Genomic DNA, 19166 nt, shown 5'->3' on the forward strand with positions numbered 1-19166 from the left:
TAGGGAACCATTTTTTCCTCCCCAAGTGATTGTGCTTGTATACATTGCCCAGGAGGTGACTCACCAGCAGTTTTCCTACAGATGGTGGGACTGCAGATTACTAGAAAAGAGACTGCAACACCAAGTTGCCGACGCTGACATCCTCTCAGGAAGCCTGTGTAATAGCATGGTGTCTGGGGAAGGTATGTACCCATGATCATGTTGCTGCTTTGCACGTCCCATATAGGAATGTTGCTCAAAAAGGCTGATGAAGTGGAATGAGCCCCAGTGGAGCACAGTTATCCTGCGTGAAAGGGAGACCTTAGCAAGATCAAAGCAAAGCTTGATGCAGTCAGAAATCCATTATGAGATACACTGAACTGCATCTGATTTTCCCTTGATTCTTTCACTATAGGCTACAAAGATTCTGGGGCAGGATCTGAAAGATTTGCATAGTCTATGTAAAATGCCAAAACCCTACATACATCTAAGGCATGAAGCTTTTCTTCAGCCTTAAAAGGATGAGGTGTTGGGGAGAATATTGGGAAATGAATTATCTGATTAAAGTAGAATCATAGAATCATAGAATATCAGGGTTGGAAGGGACCCCAGAAGGTCATCTAGTCCAACCCCCTGCTCGAAGCAGGACCAATTCCCAGTTAAATCATCCCAGCCAGGGCTTTGTCAAGCCTGACCTTAAAAACCTCTAAGGAAGGAGATTCTACCACCTCCCTAGGTAATGCATTCCAGTGTTTCACCACCCTCATAGTGAAAAAGTTTTTCCTAATATCCAATCTAAACCTCCCCCAGTAGAAGGTTGATACCACCTTTGGCATAAACTTAGTGCGCAACCTAAGGGAAACTTTGTGTTTGTGGAAAACTGTGAGAGGAGGGTCAGCTAAAAGTGCTAGCAGCACTAGACTCACCTAGTAAGAGGTAATTGCTAACAAGAATGCTGTTTTCACTGATAATAGTGAAAGGGATGATGTTGCCAGAGGTTCAAAGAGGGGGGACCCATTCAATGGGTCAGAACTAGATTCAGATCCCACAAAGGTACCCCCAGATTGGACATGAGAAGATACACATTAACGAGACCCTTTAGAAATCTGGAAGCCACGAGATGCAAAAAGATAGAAAAGCCAGCCACTACAAGGTGTACTGCAGAGACAGATGCCAGATGGATTCTCAGTGAACTGAGAGATCAGAAAATGTTAGATGCAGTAGGTAGTCCAGTATGTGTCTAACCACTGTAAGATTTGGTGATAAATGGTGAGATTCTGCCCAGATCAAAAACCTTTTCCATTTCACTGCATATGTCACCCAGGTGGAATCCATTCTCTTGCTTACCAAGATCGCTTGGACATCTTGGGAGCATAATCTCTCCTGATTACTCAACAAGAGATCATCCATGCGGAGAGGCGGAGAGATTGCCAGTTGGGATGCAAAGACATTGGTTTTGAGCCGGAGATTGTCAACAAGGGGTAAAGTTATGAGTGACCAAATGGAGAGTTGGTGTAGGTACATGAACCAGTACTATCTTGGCTAGGCCGGCACTACAAAGATTATGGTTGTCTTGTCTTTTTTTAGTTTCCTGATCACCCTCAAAATGAGAAGGACTGGAGGTAATGCATACAGCAGATGGCTTGACCAGGGAAGAAGGAAGGCATCCATGACAGAGCCCAGGCTGCGGCCTGCTCTGGAGCAGAACTTCCTGTACTTGTTGCTCAGGCTAGTCTATTACTGAGTATTCCAGGCAGGGATGCCCCGTTAGCTGGGGCTGGGTTTGTGAGAAAAGGTTCCTGACTAACTGTGGCTACGAGGGAGACAGGGTCCCCATTCTCAGGGGCTGCTCATTTCTCTGGCCTCGAGCAGTGTGTCGTCCTCAAGAGACAGTAGGATCCAGGAGGATGACTCCAGGTGGTGAGTTTCTTGCCTTCCTTCCATGTTTCTTTCTCTCCTCTCTAGTGCTTATCTGTAACTAGGATTACGCCTTGTATACAGGGGTGCTGGAACAATTTTTATAGTGGGGGGTGCAGAGAGCCATTGAACCAAACTGTAAACCCTGTATATAATGGAAACCACTTCAAGCCATCAGGGGGTGCAGCAGCAGCTCCCCTAGTTCCAGCTTCTATGCCTGCATATGGCACATTGTTTGAATCTTGGGGATTTCTCCATACTAAGCCCCCAAATGAAAGAACTAACTATCTAATAAACTAAACCATACTAAACTATCTTAAGCCTAAACTATCATTAGAACCATATGCATTTAGAGAAATCTCTGTCTAGAGATCGGCTAACTGAAGCTAAGGAGCCACAGGGAACTCCCAACTCTCGCCACAGAAGTAACTGAGAAGGAGGCAGCAGCCATGCCCCTTTTATGCCCTCAGGTCTGAGCACAAGGGAAGCAGGGGGCATGTGCCCTCTAGGGTACTGCTGGCAAAAGTCTCCCACTTGAGTGCACTGAATGCACATACAGCTACAATGGAATGTATCTATGCACAATCACTGGAAGGAGAAAAATAACTTCCTTAGTTGTTTGCAAACCTCTGACATTCAGTGTTGCCTAAGCACACTTAAGAAGGGTGTAGTTTGTTTTCTTTACATATTTATGGTAGAAATAATTCAAAGAACAAGATAACTTAGGACAACAGCCCTCTTAAGAAATGAAGAGAAAGACCTCTCCACTGGATTCTTACCAATTTAAGTTAAATAAACAAACCAAAAACACTCATAAAAAAGGAATGGATTCCATGAACATGTGATGTTTAATATCAATATATCTCTTGCTAACAGATAAATTAATACTTATTCACACACGTGCTTGGAAATACAGCTGATCCATCAGATGTATTTCTTTGACAATTCCACATATTCTCCTGTGTCATTTTAGAGACCACCGTATTTCTGCTGTGCTTTAGTTATTGAGTCCGGTCTTTCCTCAGTGTAGCTCATATCACATTCTGCCTCTAGACTGAAACACTACTATTGCTAGATCAAATGGAAAGAATCACAAAATCACCAGACTTAGTGGCAGCAAAATAAGCTGCTCCTCCTTTGCCATTTAATGGATTCCATAAACATTATATGGTAAGATAATCCATTGATTTCATCGGCTTGGAAATGAACTAAGTACGTGATGGGTATACATGATCTGCAGTATACGCATACACACATAGATGGACATACAGACACATGTACGCTGACAATCAACATGAATAAGACTGTATGATAAGATGGCAAATATATTCAGCCCTCAAGATGACGACTTTAGGGTAATTCAATGATATACTTACAGAGCTGGCAAAGGGTCATACCTTCTATAGTAATGGCTTGGTCTCCTCTCTTCTCCTGGGCCAGTAATGCTGCACTCTGCTGGCAAAGATCCGCTCCACTCCTTGCTGAACCTAATCTGTTCGTCAGCTAACAAGAATCAAGCAATACTCAGTAAAATGTAGGATAATTTTATACAGTCAATCCACACTTTACCCTACTGCAGCCAAGGCCATATGTGCAATACAGGACTGCATAAATGGCTGAACTGAATCCAAGGGCAAGATTCAAGTAACTTCAACAGAAGTCAGCTGGATCCCGCAGTAGAAGAATCTGGACCTTGGGAAATATACTCATGAAGCAGATCCCTTGAGTGTGCACATCCCAGTTCAGTGCAATTTATGTTACTTATTTCCTACTGGTTTCAGAGTAACAGCCGTGTTAGTCTGTATTCGCAAAAAGAAAAGGAGGACTTGTGGCACCTTAGAGACTAACCAATTTATTTGAGCATAAGCTTTTGTGAGCTACAGCTCACTTCATCGGATGCATACTGTGGAAAGTGTAGAAGATCTTTTTATACACACAAAGCATGAAAAAATACCTCCCTCCACCCCTGCTGATAATAGCTTATCTAAAGTGACCACTCTCCTTACAATGTGTATGATAATCACGGTGGGCCATTTCCAGCACAAATCAAGGGTTTAACAAGAACGTCTGAGGAAGGAGGGGGGGTATGGAAAACAAGGGGAAATAGGTTACCTTGCATAATGACTTAGCCACTCCCAGTCTCTATTTAAGCCTAAGTTAATTGTATCCAATTTGCAAATGAATTCCAAGTCAGCAGTCTCTCGCTGGAGTCTGGATTTGAAGTTTTTCTGTTGTAATATCGCAACTTTCATGTCTGTAATCAGAAAAATTGAAGTGTTCTCTGACTGGTTTATGAATGTTATAATTCTTGACATCTGATTTGTGTCCATTTATTCTTTTACGTAGAGACTGTCCAGTTTGACCAATGTACATGGCAGAGGGGCATTGCTGGCACATGATGGCATATATCACATTGGTGGATGTGCAGGTGAACGAGCCTCTGATAGTGTGGCTGATGTTATTAGGCCCTGTGATGGTGTCCCCTGAATAGATATGTGGGCACAGTTGGCAACAGGCTTTGTTGCAAGGACAGGTTCCTGGGTTAGTGGTTCTGTTGTGTGGTATGTGGTTGCTGGTGAGTATTTGCTTCAGGTTGGGGGGCTGTCTGTAGGCAAGGACGGGCCTGTCTCCCAAGATTTGTGAGAGTGTTGGGTCATCCTTCAGGATAATTATCTTTGAAAACTTGTGGTGAACGGGGGAAGTCCCAGATGACTGGAAAAAGGCTAATGTAGTGCCAATCTTTAAAAAAGGGAAGAAGGAGGATCCTGGGAACTACAGGCCAGTCAGCCTCACTTCAGTCCCCAGAAAAATCATGGAGCAGGTCCTCAAAGAATCAATCCTGAAGCACTTACATGAGAGGAAAGTGATCAGGAACAGTCAGCATTGATTCACCAAGGGAAGGTCGTGCCTGACTAATCTAATCACCTTCTATGATGAGATTACTGGTTCTGTGGATGAAGGGAAAGCAGTGGATGTATTGTTTCTTGAATTTAGCAAAGCTTTTGACATGGTTTCCCACAGTATTCTTGTCAGCAAGTTAAAGAAGTACGGGCTGGATGAATGCACTATAAAGTGGGTAGAAAGTTGGCTAGATTGTCGGGCTCAACAGGTAGTGATCAATGGCTCCATGTCTAGTTGGCAGCCAGTGTCAAGTGGAGTACCCCAGGGGTCGGTCCTGGGGCCGGTTTTGTTCAATATCTTCATAAATGATCTGGAGGATGGTGTGGATTGCACTCTCAGCAAATTTGCGGATGATACTAAACTGGGAGGAGTGGTAGATACGCTGGAGGGCAGGGATAGGATACAGAGGGACCTAGACAAATTGGAGGATTGGGCCAAAAGAAATCTGATGAGGTTCAATAAGGATAAGTGCAGGGTCCTGCACTTAGGACGGAAGAACCCAATGCACAGATACAGACTAGGGACCAAATGGCTAGGCAGCAGTTCTGCGGAAAAGGACCTAGGGGTGACAGTGGACGAGAAGCTGGATATGAGTCAGCAGTCTGCCCTTGTTGCCAAGAAGGCCAATGGCATTTTGGGATGTATAAGTAGGGGCATAGCGAGCAGATCGAGGGACGTGATCATCCCCCTCTATTCGACATTGGTGAGGCCTCATCTGGAGTACTGTGTCCAGTTTTGGGCCCCACACTACAAGAAGGATGTGGATAAATTGGAGAGAGTCCAGCGAAGGGCAACAAAAATGATTAGGGGTCTGGAACACATGACTTATGAGGAGAGGCTGAGGGAACTGGGATTGTTTAGTCTGCAGAAGAGAAGAATGAGGGGGGATTTGATAGCTGCTTTCAACTACCTGAGAGGTGGGTCCAGAGAGGATGGTTCTAGACTATTCTCAGTGGTAGAAGAGGACAGGATAAGGAGTAATGGTCTCAAGTTGCAGTGGGGGAGGTTTAGGTTGGATATTAGGAAAAACTTTTTCACTAAGAGGGTGGTGAAACACTGGAATGCGTTGCCTAGGGAGGTGGTGGAATCTCCTTCCTTAGAAGTTTTTAAGGTCAGGCTTGACAAAGCCCTCGCTGGGATGATTTAATTGGGGATTGGCCTTGCTTTTGAGCAGGGGGTTGGACTAGATGACCTCCTGAGGTCCCTTCCAACCCTGATATTCTATGATTCTATAGGTTGTAGATCCTTAATAATGCGTTGGAGGAGTTTTAGTTGGGGGCTGAAGGTGACGGCTAGTGGCGTTCTGTTATTTTCTTTGTTAGGCCTGCCCTGTAGTAGGTGACTTCTGGGAACTCTTCTGGCTCTGTCAATCTGTTTCTTCACTTCCGCAGGTGGGTATTGTAGTTGTAAGAATGCTTGATAGAGATCTTGTAGGTGTCTGTCTCTGCCTGAGGGGTTGGAGCAAATGCGGTTGTATCGTAGAGCTTGGCTGTAGACAATGGATCGTGTGGTGTGGTCAGGGTGAAAGCTGGAGGCATGTAGGTAGGAATAGCGGTCAGTAGGTTTCCGGTATAGGGTGGTGTTTATGTGACCATCGTTTATTAGCACTGTAGTGTCCAGGAAGTGGATCTCTTGTGTGGACTGGACCAGGCTGAGGTTGATGGTGGGATGGAAATTGTTGAAATCATGGTGGAATTCCTCATATCTTCTTTTCCACTAACCCAGAAACCTATCCTTGCAACAAAGCCCGTTGCCAACTGTGCCCACATATCTATTCAGGGGACACCATCACAGGGTCTAATAACATCAGCCACACTATCAGAGGCTCGTTCACCTGCACATCCACCAATGTGATATATGCCATCATGTGCCAGCAATGCCCCTCTGCCATGTACATTGGTCAAACTGGACAGTCTCTACGTAAAAGAATAAATGGACACAAATCAGATGTCAAGAATTATAACATTCATAAACCAGTCGGAGAACACTTCAATCTCTCTGGTCACGCGATTACAGACATGAAAGTTGCGATATTACAACAGAAAAACTTCAAATCCAGACTCCAGCGAGAGACTGCTGACTTGGAATTCATTTGCAAATTGGATACAATTAACTTAGGCTTAAATAGAGACTGGGAGTGGCTAAGTCATTATGCAAGGTAACCTATTTCCCCTTGTTTTCCAAACCCCCCCCTCCTTCCTCAGATGTTCTTGTTAAACCCTTGATTTGTGCTGGAAATGGCCCACCTTGATTATCATACACATTGTAAGGAGAGTGGTCACTTTAGATAAGCTATTATCAGCAGGGGTGGGGGGAGGTATTTTTTCATGCTTTGTGTGTATAAAAAGATCTTCTACACTTTCCACAGTATGCATCCTATGAAGTGAGCTGTAGCTCACGAAAGCTTATGCTCAAATAAATTGGTTAGTCTCTAAGGTGCCACAAGTACTCCTTTTCTAATTTCCTACTAAGGATTTACTACTGACTTACTACAAAAAATGAAGTGCAATTTCTTTTTTGAAGTAATTGAAATTGCCTGCCCTGACATATATGATTTGATTTTCTTAGTTACTTCCTGCTAATCTTTTGAAATAAAAGAGAATTTCAATGGTTGCCCTTTTGGCTGAAGCCCAAAAGTGCTTTTTCTTGTCTGGATGTTTGTCTGGATCTCTTTCATTTAGTGATGGGCCCAAAGCAAAACTCCACATCAGAACATTTGAATGTTGCCTGGGGTAGATTTGGAATCTAAACTCAGCTCTGACTCTGATTTCCAAACTGCCTCATTGTTATATTAATTGATGAACCAAAATCTCAGATCAGAGTATCCCCGAACAGTTGGGTCCATCCCTCCTTTATTTTGAGCTTCTTGGTACGCTGTGTGTAACACTTCAGATGCAATAACACAGTCAAAAATCTGTCCCCAGAGAGAAGAAATTCTTACATTATGATGAGTCAAACAGCAGCTGTTGAAATCTGTTTGAACTTACTTCACATTCATAGTGTCCCATGTCTTCCTTAGAAGCATTTTTGATCACCAAGACTAACACGCCACTCCGTGGCTCACTAAAAGTCTGGTATTTATTGATGTCTGTCAGCAGGGCACCATCTTTATACCACCTGTGCATGGAAAATAGCAAGTCTAAGGCAAAACGTGACATTTCAACGAGTCACTCGCCCATCAACCCAGTCGGCAGAGCAAAACACTCCCAGGCCGGAGATACAAGTTTAGGTCCCAGCTAAAACTCATGCTCTCTGCATTTTCAGGGATGTGAATCACTGTGGAGGGAGCACACTCATCCCCCATGGAAAACCAGAGTCTTACGGTGTTCTCATGAAATGCCTCAAGCCAATGCATAGAGCAGCATTGCCAGGCTTCAGAGGATGCTGTACTGAGTTTCCGCTGCTAGAAAGAATGTCATGATGGACTGCCCAGAACACTTGGTTGGTGAAGTGAATGCATGCTGGGTGAGGATAGTTAAAGGAACCCCAAAATATACATCAGCACATTAGATCTGATAGAGTCCCATATCAATTATTATTTGAAGGTTTTTCCCTCCCACACAATTGCTACAATAAATTTCTTGAGGAAACCACCCAAACATTTGGTTTCTGTCAAGAAATAACTCCAAGAACTGACCTGCTTTGAGGATACGGTGCTCCTTCAATGGTGCAGGTAAACTGAACATCTTCATCTTCAACATAATAAGCATTTCTAACCTTGTTCACAAACCTCGGTGGCACTAGAAAATAAGAATAAACTTAATAAACACGACAACAATCAAAACATACAACACAGGTCTGTGGCCTGACTGCATCCCTCCCATTGGTAGCAGACCAAGAAAGAGATTTGACTTTCTGATTCGCTATTCCTGAGCTATCAGAGGGTGCTTCAAAGAGGACATGCCAGGAACGTAATGCAGAACTGCCTGCATGTTTTAATGCACATACCTAATATAATACACAGCAGGGAAGTGGTGAATAGCACTTTAAAACAATGTATCTGTATAGGACTTTACCTTGAACAAGGATCTTTCCTAGTGTACTGGCATTACCAGCCGGACTGGTGGCAAAACACATGTACTGTCCTGAGTCAATACCCGTCAGAGTGTCCAGGATCAATGTACAGGAACCATCAGGATCTTCTATTATAATGTGATGGGGATCCATCTCCACTGGTTTGCCATCTTAAAAATAAAAGAAAGAAAAATCCCTCATTAAACGCAGCATCAGTTTACATCCTCTGTTTGGGAACTGTACCTTTTTCTTCCACTTTGGACCTTGGCTATCCCCAGGATAGAGAAAGGCATAGAGATAAGGGGGCTTAAGGCTGTATTTGCCTTTCTAAAAACAGCTACACATTGCATAAGGTCAGAATGGCTGAAGAATGAGCTCTTCATCTTCCTTCTCTGCAATGCACCCTGAGAACACAGCTGAGGAGACATTGTATCCACCATGAGCTAAATCCTGATCTCAATGGGCACTGCAGGTGCTCATCACCTGTCATGCTTTGTCCTCGTGTAAACACGAAAACTCTCCTGAAGTCTCTCCTGTGTGGTGAAGGATCTTGTTGATTATGGTGTGTTCTAAAAGGATGTAAAAGATGGCCTACAAGCTAGCAGGAACAGTATCCCTGATAATGTCACGGCAAACCTGGTGGCTGACCTTAGTGACTTTGTCCTCACCCACAACTATTTCACATTTGGGGACAATATATACCTTCAAGTCAGTGGCACTGCTATGGGTACCCGCATGGCTCCACAGTATGCCAACATTTTTATGGCTGACTTAGAACAACGCTTCCTCAGCTCTCGTCCCCTAACGCCCCTACTCTACTTGCGCTACATTGATGACATCTTCATCATCTGGACCCATGGAAAAGAAGCCCTTAAGGAATTCCACCATGATTTCAACAATTTCCATCCCAACATCAACCTCAGCCTAGATCAATCCACGCAAGCGGTCCATTTCCTGGACACTACTGTGCTAATAAGCGATGGTCACATAACACCACCCTATACCGGAAACCTACTGACCGCTATACTTACCTACATGCCTCCAGCTTCCATCCAGACCACACCACATGATCCATTGTCTACAGCCAAGCTCTAAGATACAACCACATTTGCTCCAATCCCTCAGACAGAGAAAAACATCTACAAGATCTCTATCAAGCATTCTTAAAACTACAATATCCACCTGCTGAAGTGAAAAAAACAGATTGACAGAGCCAGAAGAGTACTCTGAATTCACCTACTACAGGACAGGACCAACAAAGAAAATAACAGAACGCCACTAGCCGTCACCTTCAGCCCCCAACTAAAACCTCTCCAGCGCATCATCAAAGATTTACAACTTATCCTGAAAAATGATCCCTCACTTTCACAGATCTTAAAAAGGAGTACTTGTGGCACCTTAGAGACTAACCAATTTATTTGAGCATAAGCTTTCATGAGCTACAGCTCACTTCATTGGATGCGTACTGTGGAAGATACAGAAGATGTTTGTATACACACAGACCATGAAAAAATGGGTGTTTATCACTACAAAAGGTTTTCTCTCCCCCACCCCGCACTCTCCTGTTGGTAATAGCTTATCTAAAGTGATCACTCTCCATACAATGTGTATGATAATCAAGGTGGGCCATTTCCAGCACAAATCAAGGGTTTAACAAGAATGTCTGAGGAACAGTGGGGGGCGGGGGAAGACGGAATAAACAAGGGGAAATAGGTTACCTTTTATAATGAATCAACCATACCCAGTCTCTATTCAAGCCTAAGTTAATTGTATCCAATTTGCAAATTAATTCCAAGTCAGCAATCTCTCTTTGGAGTTTGTTTCTGAAGTTTTTCTGTTGTAATATCGCAACTTTCATGTCTGTAATCGCGTGACCAAAGAGATTAAAGTGTTCTCTGACTGGTTTATGAATGTTATAATTCTTGACATCTGATTTGTGTCCATTTATTCTTTTATGTAGAGACTGTCCAGTTTGACCAATATACAAGGCAAAGGGGCATTGCTGGCACATGATGGCATATATCACATTGGTGGATGTGCAGGTGAACGAGCCTCTGATAGTGTGGCTGATATTATTAGGCCCTGTGATGGTGTCCCCTGAATAGATATGTGGGCACAGTTGGCAATAGGCTTTGTTGCAAGGACAGGTTCCTGGGTTAGTGGTTCTGTTGTGTGGTATGTGGTTGCTGGTGAGTATTCGCTTCAGGTTGGGGGGCTGTCTGTAGGCAAGGACTGGCCTGTCTCCCAAGATTTGTGAGAGTGTTGGGTCATCCTTCACAGATCTTGGGGACAGACCAGTCCTTGCTTACAGACAGCCCCCCAACCTGAAGCAAATACTCTCCAGCAACCACACACCACATAACAAAAACACTAACCCAGGAACCTATCCTTGCAACAAAGCCTGATGCCAACTCTGTCCACATATTTATTCAAGTGACACCATCATAGGACTTAATCACATTAGCCACGCCATCAGGGGCTCATTCATTAGTCTCTAAAGTGCCACACGTACTCCTTTTCTTTTTACATCTACCAATGTGATATATGCCATCATGTGCCAGCAATGACCCTCTACCAGGTACATTGGCCAGACCAGACAGTCTCTACGCAAAAGGATAAATGAACACAAATCTGACATCAGGAATCAAAAACCGGTAGGAGAACACTTCAACCTCTTTGGCCACTCAGTAAAACACTTAAGGGTGGCAATTTTGCAACAGAAAAGCTTCAAAAACAGACTCCAACGAGAAACTGCCAAGCTTGAATTAATATGCAAACTAGATACCATTAACTTGGGTTTGAATAGAGACTGGGAGTGGCTGGGTCATTACACATATCGAATCTATTTCCCCATGTTAAGTATCCTCGCACCTTCTTGTCAACTGTCTAAATGGGCCACCTTGATTATCGCAAGAAAAGTTTTTTTTTCTCCTGCTGATAATAGCTCATCTTAAATAATTAGCCTCTTACAGTTTGTATGGCAACTTCCACCTTCTCTGTATGTGTATATATATATCTTCTTATTATATGTTCCATGCTATGCATCCGATGAAGTGGGCTGTAGCCCACGAAAGCTTATACTCTAATAAATTTGTTAGTCTCTAAGGTGCCACAAGTATTCCTGTTCTTTTTGTAAAAGGAAAAGACTTAAATGCAGTGAGAGGCACGTGAAACGGCTTTGTATTGGGTGTCAACTTTCAGCAAAGATGTTTTCATTGCAAGTAAAAACTAATTATAATGTTGCTGGGAAAACATGCAATTCAGTTAAATGATCAGCTACCAAGAACTTGGGATGGAGCAGTGTGAGTGCCACATAAACTAGGAGTACATATCTCATGACAGCACAATGCTGACTATACCTTTATACCAAGCGACTACTGGCTTAGGAGCTCCTGTCACTTTGCAAGCCAATTTGACAGTTTCACCCAGCTCAGCTGTACAGTCAGCCAGTCCTTCCTCAAAATCCGGAGGAACTGAAAGAAAAGAGATTTATTAGGCATTTTTAATGGTTCTGTCTGAAGAATGACTAATGCAATGAAGGAAAAGGACACGCAGGATGGCTGAGTTTTGCAAACCTTAAAGTTTCAACATGGGATACCTGAAATGGAGAGTTTATTAACCAACGGGTACTAATGACTTCACGGTGTTGCAAATTGTTTGTGGATAAACAGAGATCACCATGTGTTGGCTAGTGATTTTAGACCTGGGGGACAGGAATGCTGAGTTTTATCCTTCGTTCTGACTCACTCTATAGCCTTCGCAGTTCCTTCGGCCAAGATTTTCAAAACTGACTAGTGGTTCTGGGAGCTTCCATTTTTGGCTGCCCAGTGTGAGACACCTTAAAGAATCCTCTTTTTCAGAAAATGCTGAGCACCCAAAATGTATTTCTGCTTCTTTCCACACTAGTTTATTCTGCACTGAGTACTGTCAAAACACTTTAAGTTTTGACCTTTATGTATATCAAGAAGTTATATAAAAATTAATTTGGAAGGCTCACTTTATAAGAACAGGTTATTAGTAAAAGTTAAAATACACAGCCTTATTTTCTGTGCAAATGTAGTAGAAATAGAAGCCAAATTTTCTTAGGCTTTATCTGTAATATATGCAAGTGTAGGTGCTCACTCAGTAGCTTACTAAATATGCTATAAGCCCATTGCATGCAATTACCTCTTTGCACCTGTGAATGCATATTTTCTGAATACAATCTGGGTACTTGGGATCTAATTCAAAGTCTTTGTTATAGAGGTTTTAACAGCCATATTTCCTCACCCAGCAACAAAAGTTCTCTTGATTTCTATGGGACTATTCAACTGTGCTGGAGAATCATAGAAATATACGGCTGGAAGGGACCTTGAGAGGTCATCTAGCCCACCCCCTGTCCTGAGGTAAGACCAAATAAACCTAGAGACCATCCCTGACATGTGTGTGTCTAACCTCCTCTTAGAAACCTCAAGTGACAGAGATTCCACAAAAAGAAAAGTTGTACTTGTGGCACCTTAGAGACTGACAAATTTATTTGAGCATAAGCTTTCGTGAGCTACAGCCCACTTCATTGGATGCAGCTATAGCTCACGAAAGCTTATGCTCAAATAAATTTGTTAGTCTCAAAGGTGCCACAAGTCCTCCTTTTCTTTTTGCGGATACAGACTAGCATGGCTGCTACTGTGAAACCAGAGATTCCACATACTCCCTTGGAAGCCTATTCCAGAGCTTAACTACCCCTAGAGTTAGAAAGAGTTTCCTAATATCTAACATAAATCTTATTTGTTGCAGATCAAGCCCCTTCGACTTGTTCTACTTTCAGTGGGCATACAGAACAACTGGTCACTGTCCTCTTTATAACATTCCTTAACACATTTGAAGACTGTTATCAGGTTACACCTTCAAATCTTCTTTTCTCAAGGCTAAACAAGCCCATTTGCTTTAGCCTTTCCTTACAGGCCAGGTTGTCTAAACCTTTTATTGTTTTTATTGTTCTCCTCTGGACTCCCTTCAGCTTCCTAAAGCATGGACACAGTTCTCCAGCTGGGGCCTCACCACTGCAGAGTAGAGCAGGACAGTTACCTCCCGTGTCTGACAGATGACACTCCTGTTAAGACACCCCACAATGACATTAGCGTTTTTCACAACTGCATCACGTTGATTTATATTGAGTTTATGATACACTATCATGCCCAGATCCTTTTCAGCAGTACTGCTGCCGAGTCAATTATTCCCCATTTTATCATTCCCCATTTGTAGCTGGACATTTGATTTTTTTCATTCTTAAGTGCAGGACTTTGAACTTTTCTTTTTTGAATTTTATCTTGGTGATTTCAGACTAATTAGGCTGAGCAGTGCAAAGTGCCCTCTGTGTAAATGAGAATTAGGCCCACCGTGTAGTGCTTTGTGTTGTCTACCTAATGGTACATAGCAAACAGGCAGCTTAAAGTCTGACCCCTGTGAATTATTATGTTCAAACTACCCTCCTTGGGTCAATGATGTGCGTCCTCATCAGGAGACCGTCCACCGACCTAAGAGGGGCAGTGGTGGGAGCTCAGAGCCTGGTCTCTCAGCTCTGCTGGCAGCAGCCTGCCGGGAACCTGGCAGGCCCCCACAGGCTCCTGGAGGGCTGTCCCCCCACCTCCACTCCCTGTTCCCAGTGGAGAGCTGGGGGAAGCTTCCCTGGGCTTCTTACCCCTGGGGAGAAGGGTCCAGAGGCCCTGGCTTCTCCCACTCCCCTCTCCCCCTGCTCCCAGACAGGAGCAGGACAGCCATGTCAATTTTACAGCTCAGGGAGCCCTGACATTAACAAGGCTGCCTGACTCCTAGCTAGAAGCTGGGGTGGGGAGAAGTCACCTGAGCTTCTTGCCCCGGCTCCAAGCTGGGTCCAGCTGCCCAGGCTTCTCACCCTGGCTCCCAGCTGGGAGAGGGATCCATTCTCCCCCTGGCTCCCAGCCGGGAGTGGGGTCCCTCTGCCCAGTTCTCTAAGGGATCTGGGGGCAGCAGGGCCCTAATTGCCCGGTTTTCTTGTGAATTTCACAGGTCCTGCTGTGAAACTGACGCAACAGTCAACAGTCAATGTAAGGGACAGTGTCTACACAGACCCTGTGTCACCCTAACTACACCAACTAAGACTTACACCTCTCATGGAGGTAGAGTTATGATGTCGGTGTAGTATGGCACTTACATCGGTGGGAGGAAGGCTGTAGTGTAGACCCTGACATAATTAGGCCAGCCCTTAGTTAAGCGTCAGAGGTATAACGCTGGCCGTGATGGCTCTCCCCTCCTTGCAGAGCTAATCTTAGCAACAAAGCCATTCATCACTTGCACTTCTGAACTGGAGAGGCATCAATTAGTTTTAGCAGAGGTTCAATCGATCTTCCTGACTATACTCACTCCACACAGGCAGGCTGATACGTTGCTGTATACCACAGATTTCCTTCACCCAGGAGTTCTTGATGATGACCGTACGAGCTTGAAGTAGGTACTTGCGGACAGAGTCTTCTCGCTCATGCCAGATCTCAAATGCCCGGTCATCTCCTTCCACCAGGTCGTTCACATCTATGTGGGACAGCTGGGTGACCAGGAGGACAGTAAGAAAGTCAATTAAGTGTCTTCAGTCGCATGACAGAAATTAGACACGAGTCTGAACCAAAGCCCTGGCTCCTAACAAAGCCCCAACATTTAGGAAAGTTCAGATCTAGATCTAATCTTTGAGAGTCAGAACCACCTCCATAAAAATGTAAGAGGGGTCAATTCTATTAGGTGTCATCTAATCCCCCATTGCCAATGCAGAGTTGTTGCCTAGAACACAGTGGCCCTGCTTCTCATTTACATCAAAAGGGCATTAAAGTGAGTGTAAATGTAATTTACACCCTCTTGAAGGTCCCTTTCCGCTGCCTGAGCCATGCAAAGTGGCCTATGTGTAATTGAGAATTCAGCCCACTATGTAGTGCTTTGTGCTATTTACCTAATTGTATATAGCAAACAGGCAGCTTAAAGTCTGACCCCGGTGAATTATTATTTTCAGGAAAAAGAATTACTTAATGTTAAAAGAATATTCCACATGATCTACAAGCCAGCATCAACAGAACAGCAACGCTGAGATCTTTATTCTAGAGGATGATTCATAGCGAGAAACAACACAGGCTACTAGTAGCAACATGAAGAGAAACTGCACAGCAGATATCATACGGAGAGCAAGACAATCCAGCTGGGAAACACAGACCGTGCATGTGATTGTCAAATAAGAATGAGATGGGGATTTTCAAAGGGGCCTATGGGAGTTAGACCACCCAACACCCATTGACTCTTAGTAGGAGTTGAGCTCTAAAAATCCACTCTGAAAATCCACTCTGAATTTCTTATAATTATACACACAATTAACCTGTGGAACTTATTGCCATTGTTGTGATGGACATGGAGAATAAGGCCATCAATGGCTATTAGCCAAGATGGTCAGGGATGCAACCCCATTCTCAAGGTGACCCTAAACCTCTGACTGGTAAAAGCCAGGAGTGGAAGACAGGAGCAGACCATTCCCGAATTTCCCTGTTCTGTACACTCTCCCTGGAGCTCTGGTCCTGGCTACTGTCAGAGACAGGATACTGAGCTGTGTGGATCATTGGTCTGACCCAGCATGGCAGCTCTTATTTTCTTATGTGATGTTCTTATACTATGGGGACAAATGACTTAAGATGGGCCTGCCCAATTCTTTTGTTGGCAGAGGACAATTATTGGAAGTACAGCATTAGACTGAAATGGAAACTATTCCAATTTACTGACTTGAATAAACTACAGAAACCGCCTCAGTCCAAATTTGCCACCTGGCTAATTTCATTGGCTTCAGTGGGCTTCCTGCTGGGATGACCATAACATCTTATATGTATCCTCACTACTGCGCAGTGAAAGCCTGTTCGTTTGCTCTCTGGTGGTTTATGACATATATTCTACCTGACTTGGAGAGCTAACAAATGTATTTCAGTAGATAATGCAGGTTCTATCTGTGTTGTAGGGAAATTTGGAAACAAAAGAACAATTTGAAAGGATAAGTGAAATGTCATGTTTTCTGATGACCAGCAACTGCATATCAAGAGAGAGAGAAGTAGACTGAAAAAAAGAGAGCAATTGTACTAGTGGGGAGGTAAAAGTAATGGTTAGACCTTCATCATGTTCTTGAAGATGTAGCTGTAGGTGTCTGTCTTGGTGTCTCGCTTGGGTTTGCAGATCAGGATATAATTCTTGAAGAGGAAGACATGTCGGTTGTGACCTTTCCATGCCATTCTGGCTCCTGGAGCTCCTTCCCACACTATGAAGTGACCCTGGAAAAGAAAGCAGGAAATAATAAGTAGAAATGATTGCTGAACTACTTTCATGGTGTCTCTCTATCACTGAATAGCAATTGTTCTGTGTTTCATCCTCCATCCCATCCACCTTGGCTTTTATTGCAGCATAGCAGATGATCGTTACCATTACATGTGATGCATTCAAAATGGCACTACTCCTAATCTGCGTACAGTTTTAGTCCCAACATTATCTTTTAAATTACTCCTTTGCCTACAAATAAATACCCGATATAAATCTCCAGGATTGCCAGCCAGGCATCTTTCACCAGGGCTAAAGCTACTAAAAAAATTAAATATAATTTCAAATTATGTCCTATGTGGTATCTTGAAATCCATCCATTCATTTCTAAAGAAACAGGTAGAGAGGCAGACAGAGCTTCTGAAATTATATGGATTGTGAGGGCTAAGATATCGAGAAACAAATCTTATGATTTCATATAAAGCATATACAATGTTACCCACGTTGACTTGAATGGATATGCATTTTAAAACTGAGCTTTAAAAACAAAAGTGTATTACTTGGGGAAACATATGCAATGAAATCTTAAGGCCAAATTCTAGTTCCATAAGTGTAATTGGAAAAGTCTCATCAACTTCAATGAGAATAGGATTTGGTCCATATATTTTTGACAACATATACTGTGGACAGCTTAATCAGCACATGGGTGCACGACATGAGCCATTAAACATGCCCCAAACAGGATTTCCTGCTGTTTGGATGGTGAGTTGTGAAGACAAACACCTATATACCCATGGGGAGGGGAGTTACTTTCTATGCTCAGAGGCTCTCAAGCTTAGTCAATTCAGAAGGTCCATCTCTGTCACATTCTGCAATTTATTATACGCAACAACACAGAATTAATGATAATCACTTTGGTGGGTGTTAAGCTGATTTTCTGTTTCAAATGACAATTTGTATAGAAGCCACTAAAGAATATGGACCACTTAAGGCCTATCAAAGGCAGGAAGAGCATTAAGCACTGACTGTCCTCATTCAGAGTTTCTAATTACCTGTCGGATGGGTTCTCCTAGAATTTCCAGGGTCCCTGGATAGTTCTCAATGAGTGAGATATGGAGGTTGTTTTCTGCACGCTGGGTGAGTGCGGACACAATGGCATAAGCCTGCTCCAGCAATGCACAGTTTTGGCTGTTTCTTGCTTTATTTCGGATTAATTCCTACAAGTGAACAAAGCAGCTGTTACTGGACATTTCCAAGAGTTTGCATTCTATTGGTATCCTCATGCAGTCCAGACATCACCCTGTGGGAGTCTGTGATCCAGCTCTCCATGCGGGGCCACCTTTGCCCCACTCTTTCACCACTTGTTGGTCAGTTTCTTTCCATTCCACATGCATGGCCTCTTTGACTAACCATGCCACACCGCCCTTCAAATAGTTATTACTGAGTGGAGACATGGCTGAAGTGAAGCCCACAAGTAGGATACTTGTCTGGCTGACTGAAAACTGAACAGTGAAGAGATCCACATACTTATCAGCGTATTTCTAATTTAATTATTACAATGGTATCAAGGCACCACAATGAGTCAAACAAGGGATGGTGCTAAAATACAACCGTCAATGCAGTGAAAGTAAGAAGGGAAGGGCATGCAGCAAATATCTATCAACGTCAACCTACACTTTTCTGCCAAAATGAATGTAAATATTACATTTGTTCTTCTCTTTCATTTTCAGGTAGTGTTTGTACAGTGGCTCCGAACAAGCATCAGGAGAACCTTCAAAAATGTTGGTGTGTATGACCAGACAGGTGGGCATAATTCAAAGGCATGTTTGAACCTTCTCCAAACTATTTAAATCTCTTAAATTTGTAAAATCTGTATTTGTAAAAATTTAGCAATTTTGGGGGCTCCTGATATTATTTCCTTCTACTCAGACTGAAAGAACTACAAGAAGGGGTATTTTGACACTCTGCTTCTGGTCCTGGCTGGAACATGGAAGCATAGAAGAAGCCCAAAAATAGAATCAGGGCATCTTAGAAATGTAGCGCTGGAAGGGAACCTCAGGAGATCATCT

At 43.3% G+C, this 19166-nt stretch overlaps 1 protein-coding gene across 1 annotated transcript in view; it reads right to left on the bottom strand.

Annotated features, from left to right (window-relative positions):
* Positions 1–19166, bottom strand: part of OBSCN (obscurin, cytoskeletal calmodulin and titin-interacting RhoGEF) — a 291841-nt gene that overhangs the window by 68565 nt on the left and 204110 nt on the right. Inside the window, exons 71-78 of the mRNA XM_078851342.1 lie at positions 18150–18314; positions 16956–17114; positions 15190–15367; positions 12171–12284; positions 8814–8981; positions 8435–8537; positions 7785–7914; positions 3294–3399 (exon numbers count right to left, since the gene is read on the bottom strand). Coding sequence (XP_078707468.1) covers positions 3294–3399; positions 7785–7914; positions 8435–8537; positions 8814–8981; positions 12171–12284; positions 15190–15367; positions 16956–17114; positions 18150–18314 — 1123 coding nt within the window. The remainder of the gene's footprint in view (positions 1–3293; positions 3400–7784; positions 7915–8434; positions 8538–8813; positions 8982–12170; positions 12285–15189; positions 15368–16955; positions 17115–18149; positions 18315–19166) is intronic.

The sequence above is a fragment of the Lepidochelys kempii genome, chromosome 2, assembly GCF_965140285.1.
Source record: "Lepidochelys kempii isolate rLepKem1 chromosome 2, rLepKem1.hap1, whole genome shotgun sequence".
NCBI lineage: Eukaryota > Metazoa > Chordata > Testudines > Cheloniidae > Lepidochelys > Lepidochelys kempii.